This window comes from Aegilops tauschii, chromosome 6 (genome assembly GCF_002575655.3).
Source record: "Aegilops tauschii subsp. strangulata cultivar AL8/78 chromosome 6, Aet v6.0, whole genome shotgun sequence".
In the NCBI taxonomy this organism is placed as follows: Eukaryota; Viridiplantae; Streptophyta; class Magnoliopsida; order Poales; family Poaceae; genus Aegilops; species Aegilops tauschii.
Window position 1 is genome coordinate 380,225,613 of NC_053040.3, and position 11,333 is coordinate 380,236,945.

Sequence of the window (11,333 nt, forward strand, 5' to 3'; positions counted from 1 at the left end):
ATTCAAATCCATTTTCAAAAATGTGTTTTTATCACGAACATTATTTTGAATTGTTGAACATTTCAATAAAATTAATATTTTTTAAATTTCTATTATTTTAAAAATGAAATTTATTTTACAAATCTCGAAGCAAATTGATTTTTTTTAATGCGTACTTTTTTCGAGAAAAATTTGAACGAAAATAGAAATTTATATTCCAAATATTTTTGAAAATTGAAACATATTTTGAAATTCTAAGATTTAACGAAAATTATTACAAAAAACTAAATTTGGTAAAATTAAAAAAATAACTTTATTGGAAAAGGAAAAAGATAACTTGGAAGGGAAAATTGAAAAATAGAAAAAAAAACACAGAATAAACGTCCAAAGTTCCACTTTAGGCTGAACAGTGAACAACCTCGATACGTCGGGGCATCAAGAATCGTACCACGGGTCCACGACCTCAAACCTCTCCCGACCTCATCCGTTCCTAAATATAAGTCTTTGTAGAAATTTTACTATAAAGTACATATAAAGAAAAATGAGTAAATCTTACTCTAAAATGCGTCTATATATATCCATACGTGGTCTGAAATCTCTAGTAATATCTAGGGTTTGTCTTGCGTGGGCCGCCCTTGGGATTCCTCAGGTGTCTTCCCCCCGTCGACGGCAGCTCGGCGCACGCATCCAGGATCTCCGCCCCCTTCTCCGGCGCTGGCCAAGAAGTGCCCCAGCCCCCAGGTGAGGTTCGACGGTCTCCCCCATTTTTAACACTCAGATTTTCGTACGATTTTAATGAATAAACCATACCTTGTGAACTGTGATGCATTGATGCAGAGCCGATTGCTCTAGCACGGACGATGGCGGCCTCCGGCAAACGCCTCGCCGGCAGCGCTGACAGGCTAAGTGACCTCCCAGATGGCCTCCTCCACACTGTCATGTCGTTCCTCACAGCCCGGCAGGCCGTGCAGACATGCGTGCTGTCGCGGAGGTGGGAGGACCTCTGGTGCTCCATGCCCTGCCTCAACATCGACGAGCGGGAGTTTAGCACCTCAGCAATCTTGTCCGACTCCGACTCCGACTCCGACGATGGGGATGAGGGTGGCCCTAACTGTACTAGGTTAGAGTATTTCGTCATCAATCTGCTGATGTTTCACAGTGCGGCAACATTGGATGTGTTCAGGTTTCATTCTGTTTCTGAACGAAAGATTAAATTTGCCGACCAATGGCTACGCCGTGGCATCAAGCGCTTCCCCAAAGTGGTGGATATCGATTCGAAGAATTGCTGTTGTAAATTACCACGTTTCGGTTCCAGTTCTTCACGCCTCAACAGGCTGCATCTTTCTCGCATTTCTTTGGACAAAACCTTCACCCAGCAGCTACGTTCTGGCTGTCCGGTCTTGGAAGATTTGGAGCTCAAGTGGTGTGTGCTTGAAGATGCAGAAACTGCATCTTGCACACTGAAGAACTTGACAATTGAGCATTGTACGATTTACCATCCCGGTGCGCTGACTATCAAAGTTCCTTCTCTTACTTGCTTGCAGCTTGTCGCTTTTAGTCGCAACTGGGATGCTGCTGTAGCAAACGAGATGCCGTTCCTCATCAAAGCCACCATTTGCACAATCCGTTTGATAATACTGCCATGGAAGCTTCTTTTCAGCCTAATTAACGTGAAAGATTTAAAACTGACTGGCTTTCGAGCACCGGTATGTCTCTCCTGCTTATTAGTTTTTTTCTGATTATTAAAGGATCTTCTGTCCCCAATTGTAACGAAATAGTGTTTGAGCATCTTAGTTTTCTGGTGCCATTTGAGTTTTTTATCTTTGCAATTAATACTAGGATTACTAAACCATACTTATATACGATTTCATTAGACTTGTATCCATCATTTGAACTGGATGATGTTTTGATTCCTCGATTCAGGCGAATCTTCATGATGGATCGGATACTTTCCCTGTGTTCCATAATATTAGAACCTTGCTGTTTGACACATGCGATCTAAGTTACAAGTTTGATATGCTGGGATGCTTTCTGAACAATGCCCCTGGTTTAGAGAAGCTTACACTTGAAAGTTGCATGGTACTTCCTATCTTTCCTTGATCTCTGCTCTAGCTTTACAATCTTAAACTTTTCCTGAATTATTTTACTCCCTAAAGCTTCCAGAAGCTTCTAAGGGAAGCAAGACAGGAGGAAATCTAAAAAAGGCATCTCTAGAATACGATGACGCACTTACTTTCCAATGCCCAAGCCTGAAGTTGACTGAAATCAAATACATATATGACGACGATGTTCAGAAACTGTTTGACCTTTTGCTTGGCGCTTGGAGTAACCTACAGAATACTAACATTGTGATTAATAAGAAGACTTAGGGAGTGATTAAGAAGGCTTGAAGCAGTGAACACCAGCCACTTTTGCAATGCTTATTATTTCTGTTCCTCCTTAAATGTAGCATGCGCTCTGCCATTTGCGCATGTAATTCTATATATTTTCGCCTTTGATGGCAGGACAACTGAACAAGCATCTACTTTGGTTCATTTCTGGATATTCTAATGGTGTGCTTTTATTTGTTGTGTTTGTTGCACGAGTCCATGACACATCTGATATAGCCGATACTGCAACGCGTATTCCATTGGATGGGAGTACATACTAGTGCAGTAGCACTGAAGAAAATCCATAGGAGTACTAGGAGAGGCATCACCACCCTGACACACAGGAACAGCGTATACCAAATCTGCTATGTTCTTTTTTTTTCTCAGTTCAACCAGTAGGTGCTCTGTCTTGCTTGAGATCTGGCATTGGTTTCACCTGTGTGGCTGTGTTAATGTGTATCATGGTCCTGTTTAAACGAAGCTGCACAACACAGTTCGATCAAATGCCAGGCAGATGGTTCAACGGCGCCTACGACGGTTGCTCCGCCGAAACCCAATGAGCTCACTGTTTTTTTTTTTGAACCGCGTTATTGAATTCGCCACTGTTGTGGTTTGTAAAAATATCAACATTGTAATTTAGTTATCCCCAGCCCTCCTACTGCACTTGGAAAAAGAACATGTGGCTGTCCTTAACTTAAGTTCAGACTTGAGAGGATTTCATATGCTTATTTTGACAAGAAATACATGAACTCAAACAGTGAAACTGAAAAGTGTTTCAAGAGCGTCAAGAGGGAAAGCACAACAGCATGCAGTCAACTGTTCGTAAGCCATGCAGAGTTTGCCTGTCGGATTTTCATAGACATCTTTTTTTTTTGAGACAACCTTGCCAAACTTTATTTAGAACCTTGAATGTTTACAGGTACAAAAGACAACTCCCCTGGTTGGCCCAACCACACGTGGCGACCAAAGCCGAGTGTCAAAACATGTTTAGCAAGATTGTGAACCTCGAAATTCGAGCTCCTAAACTAATGAACTATGTTACACGATGAAAAGTAACGAGAACATCTATTATTTCTTGTATTATAGCTCCATACTCCGTCGCTGATTTCTTTTTTATGTCTTCCACCATTATCTTGCAATCCGAGGCCATATGTATCCGGTTAACATACACATCCTCAGCCAAAGCTTGCCCTTCTCGTATCGCCATAGCTTCCAGCGTAGCAGCCTTGCTGGCACACTTGAACTTGATCGCCGAAGCCCCCAAGAAGATACCAAACTGGTCCCGACATATAGCTGCCGATACTCCAAAGGTTCCGTCACCTGAGACTGCAGCGTCTACATTAAGCTTTGCATGGCCCTCTGGCGGAGGTTGCCATGTTGCCGGCCGAATCACTGCAATCCTGCTACTCACTTCCGGCGCTTTTTCAGCAAACTGAAGATCGCGGATAAAGGACATGACAAAAGCATTGGTTGAGAAAGGACTTTCATAAATCTCTTCATGTATCAGCCGTCTTCTTGCTCGCCATATCGCCCATAGCGTCAACGGTCACTCTCAAACTCACTACTTGAGTGACGAAAGTCACTTAGCTTCTTTAATAGGGCTTGCCAAAGAACCCCTCCGGGGCCCCCCACAACACGAGTAAATTCAGCATGGGACATGATATCATGCAAAGTGAAGAGCTAAGCCCGTGCGTTCATCGACAAAATCTCAATCATAGATTCGACCGTTTCTTCCGAGCATAAGGACCAGACGCTTCTTGCCATTATACAGTCTATGAGGGCATGTCTCCAGCTATCTTGTGAAGAGCATAATGCACAGACCTTTGTAGTGGACATTTTGCGATGGTGGAGAAGCTCAGACGTAGGTGTTGTTTCATGGTACAGTCTCCACAGGAACACTTTTATTTTTGATGGAATTTTCATCTTCCAAAGTGATGTCCACGCTCCTTCATCTCTGGAGTCATTCGTGTGACCCCCAACCGGCTGCAGCAAAGATTCATTCCTTAGCTTCGTCCCAAGCAAAAATTTGTTTACTGATCTTACTGAGAAAACGCCCCTATCATCCTCTCCCCAAGCCCAAAAATCACTCACTCTCCTCGTACATAACGGAATTCTGAGAATGCTCTCAACATCCAGAGGTATAAACACTTCTCGGACCTTTTCCTCTCGCCAAGATGCAGACGATCTATCAATCAGCTCCGAAACCAAAGTTGGATTATCTTGTACAAGTGATGCTATTGGCCTCATCATCCCTGACCTTGGTATCCAATCTTGATCCCATATTTTTGTATCCTCTCCTGTCCCAATTCTCCTAATAAGTCCTTGTGCAAGAGCTTCTCTTCCATCCATGATCGCTCTCCATATTTGCGATGGGTTATCTCCTAGCTGAGCTTCCAGGAAAGATGATGCGGAAAGTACTTCGCTCGCAATATCCTAGAGCTCAAAGCCATTGGGTCTTGTAATATTCTCCAAGCTTGCCTCGACAGGAGTGACAAGTTAAAGATCTCAATATCTCTAAAGCCAAGTCCTCCCAAGTGCTTTGGTTTAGTGCATACATCCCATGCCACCCAGCAAGGTTTCCTCTTCCCCCTTTTGCTGCCCCACCAAAACTGTCGTATCATTGAAGTTATACTTTCGCAAATACCTCTCGGTAATCTGAAACAAGACATAGAATATACAAGTATGGCTTGAGCAACTGATTTTATTAGCACCTCCTTACCTCCATATGATAACAGTTTCTCCATCCATCCCTTGATTTTTTTCCCAAACTCTATCCTTCAAGTATTTAAAAGTCCCATTCCTAGCATGACCCACATCAGTAGGCATGCCTAAATATCTGTCACTCAGCTGCTCATCATGCACTTTGTGACGCCCGGATAATTAAGCTACAGTAATTCTCTGCTAATGATGCCACATCATCATTGTTACTGTTGCTAATCTTGCTTAGATTCAAATCGGTTCAAATTCAAATTTAAATTAAAGTCAAAAATAAAAGTTTTCAAATGTCAAAAATAAAATGTGCAAACTGGGGCAAATAATTCTTAAGTATTATTGGTGAAGAAACCAAATTTTTATAAGATGTTAATGCTAAAAAATAATTAGGTGGATTAAACAATCATTTAAATGCCTTTTATAATTTCTAAAATGTTAAACTATTTTATTGGTGAGTGAGACTTTTTATGGCAGTAGCATATTTGGTAACATTAATTTAGGTGCTGATTAGGTGTTTTATAAAACTAAAATTAATAGATAATAAAACATAAGACAAATAAGCAGAAAAGTTAAAAGTAAAACAAAAAAATAAAACAGGAGAAAAACCCAGGGACACTTGGCCCAATTAGCCGCAAAGGCCGGCCCCCCGTGCCTGCCTCCCTCCCCTGTTCACGGGGGGTTGGCGTGGCGGTCACCGCCATGTCCACTGGCGCCGTGGCGGCCATCCGCCGGTGAAACCCCGCCTACAAATAGGACCGGCGCCCCTCCCTCGGCTAACCCTAGCCCTACCTCGCCCCTCCTCTCGCTCTCTTCCCCGCGGCGCATAGGAGCCGCCTCTCTGCCCCGACGCCTTGCTCGTCGGTCGCCCGAGGATGCCGAGCCGACCATCGCGCTCCACCGCGGCCACCGGCCGGTCCTCGCGTCGCCGCCGTGCTGTAGAGCCTCTCCGTCGTCTGCCACGCCGCCTGGTGCCAGAAGTTGGAGCCGGGGAGCTCTACAGCGCTGGATCCCCTTCGTCATCTTCCTCGGGTCGCCGCCGTCGCCTTCGACTCCGGCCACCGCCCTGCAGCTACTAAACCACCGAAGGGCCACCTTGTGCCCCCGCTGTGAGCACCGCTCCCCTCTCTCACTCCCTTGCTTCTCCCCCAGACCATAGCTCGCTCTCCGCATCCTCTCCGCCCTTACCGAACCACCGCGACCGAACTCACCGGAGCTCGTGCTCCCCGTCGTATGGCCGCCTATGGAAGCCCTGGTCGTGCCCTAGCGCCGCCCGTCTTTGTCCCCGCTTCGCCGTGCCGCTTGCCTAGCGCTACGCCGCGCGCGCCCACACTCCCTGCGCCGCCGTCACCGTGCTTGCCGCCTGCCCCGCGCGCGCTCGCCTCGCTGCTACCTCCTGTCGCACTCGACGCCGAATCCTCTACCGCGCCACCGCGGGCCCTCCAGCCTTCGACCGCCGCAGGCCCCGCCTCGTCGCGCCATGCTCACCGGCGGCGCGCCTTGGCCGCGGCCAAGCCTCGGGCGTGTGTGCGCGAGCCCTGGCGGGTCCGTCCCGCCCCGCCGCCCTCCCACGGCCCGCGCCCGCTTCGCCCCTCCGCAGCTCCTGCCGTGCCCCGCGACCAGCCGGCGCCCTGCTGCTGCACATGCTCCGCCACGACCGCGCCCGTCCCTCGCATCGCCGACGCGCCGCCGCCACCAGCCACCACTGCCCGCCGGTGCCCGCTGCTGTATGGCGCCCCCACGAGCTTCCCCCGTCCCGCACCTACCCGGCCACCCCCATACCCTCTCGCCGCCGGCCACCTCCCCACCGCACCGCCGCGCTGTTCCGGCCGGCGCCCGCGCGGCCCCTTGCCGCCGGCGCTCGCGCCCGCCCCCTCCCTCGTCGCCTGGGCAGGCTACGGCCTCTGGCACGGGCGCCACACCCGTGCGCCCTTTAGCCCACGCCCGCTATTGGCCATGGGCCACTGACCTATGGCCCCCACGTCCCATTTACTAAAATAAAAAAAACAATTTAGAATAATAATAATAAATATAATTAATTAATTAGGTTTAATTAAACTAATTAAAGTTAATTAGCCTAATAGCCTAATTAGACTAAATTAACTAGTTAGTTAACGAAACAACCTATGACAGGGGGGCCCCACCCCTGTTGGCCAGTCAAATGTTGACTGGTCAACTGGGACCCCCTGGCCCATCTGTCAGCCTCTCGTACACTTCTGTGTACGCGGAGCTGGGTACACGTAGCAATTTGTTATTTAAATTCGAATTAATAATAATTTCAGAATATTGTTTAAATCTTTGAAAAATCATATAAAATAATCCGTAACTCGGATGAAAAGGTTTTATACATGTAAGTTGCTCAGAACGACGAGACGAATCCGGATTCGCGGTCCGTTCGTCTGCCACACATCCCTAGCATATCGAACATGCAAACTTTCCCCTCCGGTTCATCTGTCTGACAGACGTCCGGGACCGGGAAAACTTCCCGGATGTTTCCTCCTTCGCCAGTAACGCCTAGCACTGCGTTAGGACACCTCTAGCCCCGCTTGTAATCATGCTCTGCATATGTTTGCGTGTATTTACTGTTTCTTCCCCCTCTTCTCTTCGCTAGATCCCGAGACCGCTGCTGATGCCCGTGTGATCGACTACGTCGACGACGACCCCTTCTTCCCTTTCTGCGGAGCTTCCAGGCAAGCCCCCCCCTTTGATCATCCCGATATCGCACATTCCATTCTCTCATGCTTGCATTAGATTTTGCTACTGTTATTGATTGCTCCTATTCTGATGCATAGCCTACTTTTGTAACCTGCTTATTGGTACCTACCTGCTTATCCTAAACTGCTTAGTATAGGTTGGTTAGTGATCCATCAGTGACCCCCACCTTGTCCTTGTTGCCCCTGCTTCATCATCGACGACTCGATCAGCGTGATCGACGACCAGAGCCCGACACCTCACATCACATCACGCCCCTTTTGTTGCTCGACTCTGCAGAGCTACTATTGAGTGCCGAGGGTGATCCCTCATAACACACTCCTGATGATAATTCTGTAGTGTAGCTATTCGGTCATGGTCATTGAGGGTGATTTCCTCTTTCACCATTCCCGATATGGCTCTGTCGTGCAACACCTCAAGTGTGGACCTCGAGGGTGGTCCCTCTTACGTTCACCTTGATGATTACATTGATTGGAATCCATTGGGGGTGATTCCTCGGGTTTTCTTCCTTGATGTTTTGGACACACGGTTACCTTGACTTTACTTGAGACATTGGTGAAAGTCGAGCGGGCCCGGAGAGCACCCGAGGAGTTGTTACAGTGGCGGCTGGCTGTTTAGCGGTATCACCCGGGAGGGGGTGATAGCTCCGGACTTGTACCGACAGCCGTCACTTCTTTTAATAATGCACTAACAGTTTTGGGTATTTGTTCTGAGTTGGCCTCTGGCCTTTACGCACTAACCACCACGCGAGAATAGTTATGGGCCTCGACGTCGCAGTATCAGCCGAAGCTTTGTCAGACGTCCAGTTCAGCATCGTGGCACGGTCGGATCGTGCTGGCCATCCGAGGCGGTGCTGGTATCCACCCTGCACACAACGACCCGGAGTGTTGCGGGCGATGGGCCCAAGACCCCGGAGTGCTTAGGATGTAGACCGGCGGGGACCTCTCTGCTGAGCCTAGGTAGGGCTACGACGTGTTGATCTTCCGAGGTCGGGCATTGACCCCAGAAAGGTGTGTCCGGCCAGAGTGATCGAGCGTGTTGGAAAACGTGGTGCACCCCTGCAGGGAAGATATATATTCCAATACCGTGTCCTCGGTAATGGACGTTCAGACTTGTATCCTGATCTTATACAACTAGAAATGGATACTTGATACTTGTGATGGATATGTGGCTCCGAGATTGCTTTCTCGCAGGGAGTCGAGGAAGGATCTCTGGGCATTAATTCTACAACATGCTTGTTAATTATAAACTGCTATTCTTTACTCTCCTACATGCTGCAAGATGCTTGGAGCTGCTTGAAGATGCTAGTCTTCGATAGGCTAGGCCTTCCCCCCTATTCTGGCATTCTGCAGTTCAGTCCACAGATACAACCCTTTCATTTGATACCAATGCATACTTAGTATATATCTGATGCTTGCGAGTACTTTGGATGAGTACTCACGGTTGCTTTGCTCCCCCTTTTCCCCTTCCTTCTCCTTTCCGGTTGATGCAACCAGATGGTGGATCCCAGGAGCCAGATGCCACCGCCAACGGATTCTGCTACATGGAGACCGCCGATGACCAGGAGTAGTTAGGAGGTCCCAGGCAGGAGGCCTTGCCTCTTCGATCGTGTTGCTTTTGTGCTAGCCTTCTTAAGGCATCCTTGTTTAACTTATGTCTGTACTCAGATATTGTTGCTTCTGCTGACTCTTGTGTATCGAGCTTGTATTCGAGCCCTCGAGGCCCCTGGCTTGTAATATAAAGCTTGTATTGTTTTGATTTGTGTCTGGAGTTGTGTTGTGATATCTTCCCGTGAGTCCCTGATCTTGATCGTACACATTTGCGTGTATGATTAGTGTACGGTCGAATTGGGGGCGTCACAAGTTGGTATCAGAGCCGACTGCCTGTAGGATCCCCCTTTCCAACTCTTTGGCCGAAGTTGAGTCTAGTCTTTGAAAACTGTTTTACTAACATGGCTGTGTGGCTTATCGGCCCACGTCGCCATTGGGTGGTATTAGGATCTTTTACTCCTCGTCTATACTCCGGGACTCTGATCTCTCTTCTATTCGGGTTAATGATTTTGCAAAATCTAACATTAGGTTCTCGTGATCACATCCACCCGGAGATTTGTACTATGGCTTTCTCGAATTGAGGGTCAAGTTCTAGTTCGCCTTATTCACTGACCTCAGGATCCTCTTATCGAGGGCACTCTGCATCGTCACTTGCTAATCCCTTGCTCCAGAGGTTTTCACTGACGCTGATGTAGCCTTTGCTATGTTCCGTTGTTGTAGCCTTCCATCACGTGCATGCGTGCCGCCTGGTATGTCTACGATGTTTTTCTTATCCGAACTCATACGAACAACGTGTAATTGGCCCCACATATGTATCGGTATGTCTCCAATGACTACTGCATTGTACATACTGCGCCTTTGCTCATTGCTCAGGTTTCAGCATGAATGACTCCTTACACTTGCTCCACCCCTTGCTAAACTACACCCTGTTACATCTAAGCAGGATAGTTAGACCCACTGGTCGTGACCGTGGTGGCGACAATCTACCACCGCCCGAATACATGGCTGGAATGATGCAACTGTTGAGCTGAATCGCCAGTTCATGGAAAAAGTCATGGCTCAGTTTCCGCTTCCCACTATGAATCAACAACCCACCCCAAGGACACTGTAGGACTTTGCGCGTCTCAACCCCGTCATCTACCACAGCTCAACTCAACCCCTTGATGTTGATGATTGGCTCCGCGACATCACTTTCGAGTTGGAGTCTACTGATGTAGCCCCTGCTAACTATGTCACCTTCGCAGCTTACTACCTGAAAGGTCCCGCTGCTCAATGGTGGAACAACAACAGTCGTTCCTTACCTGTTGGAACCGCCATCAATTGACTGAAATTCCAAGTTGCATTCAACGGGCCAATGTCGAAGCACCATGGTTAGTCACACGTCCCCGTTAAATTTGACGGATTGAAATCCCATGTTTTCCCCATTGCTTTGAAGTCTTCCAATATTGACCTCATTCTGGGAATGGAATGGTTGAACACACATACCGCTTCTATACCATTTGCGCCACCAAGACCGTCCATCTACTACATCCTTCGAGTGAGATAGTAAGCAACGAGGTTCATCTTGTTCGAAATGCCGAAGCACAGATTTATTCCTTGAGTGTGTGAAACGCTTCTCCTCTTGTGAGAACCGAAAATGCTCCAGTCGTTTGTGAATTTCAAGATGTCTTTCCAGAAGAACTACCAAGTCCATGGCCTTGAACTTACTACCGTTAAATTTGCACTGAAATTGTGGCGACATTTTCTTCTTGATAATCGTTGCGGGATCTTCACCGATCATCAAATTCTGAAGTATCTGTTACTCAGCTAGATCTGGATCTCCGTCAGCGACGATGTATGGAAACAATTACAGACTATGACTACGGTATTTCATATACCCATGGCAAGGCTAATGACATGCCCGATGCCCTGAGTCGCAAGTTTTATTGCAACAACCCCATGGCTTATAAAGCTCAACCTCTGCACGATGATCTCACCTACAGAGAGCATCCGATCCGCGTTCTCGTTTAAGCTG

The 11,333-nt window shown here is 47.7% G+C and overlaps 1 protein-coding gene across 1 annotated transcript; it reads left to right on the forward strand.

The window, feature by feature from the left end:
- The first annotated feature begins 598 nt into the window (after positions 1 to 598).
- On the forward strand, positions 599 to 2,541 carry LOC109744850 (MEIOTIC F-BOX protein MOF-like). Its single transcript, XM_020303995.4, has 4 exons — positions 599 to 720; positions 817 to 1,685; positions 1,903 to 2,058; positions 2,136 to 2,541. The coding sequence occupies exons 2-4, from the start codon at positions 840 to 842 to the stop codon at positions 2,346 to 2,348; spliced, it is 1,215 nt and encodes a 404-aa protein (XP_020159584.1). The 5' UTR covers positions 599 to 720; positions 817 to 839; the 3' UTR covers positions 2,349 to 2,541.
- The last annotated feature ends 8,792 nt before the right edge of the window (positions 2,542 to 11,333 follow it).

Excerpts from the sequence above, each read along its gene's own strand:
- LOC109744850 (XM_020303995.4), top strand. The coding sequence starts at position 840 with ATGGCGGCCTCCGGCAAACGCCTCGCCGGCAGCGCTGACAGGCTAAGT. Across the intron at positions 1,686-1,902 it reads TGACTGGCTTTCGAGCACCG|GCGAATCTTCATGATGGATC; the intron begins GTATGTCTCTCC and ends TCCTCGATTCAG. Across the intron at positions 2,059-2,135 it reads TTACACTTGAAAGTTGCATG|CTTCCAGAAGCTTCTAAGGG; the intron begins GTACTTCCTATC and ends TACTCCCTAAAG.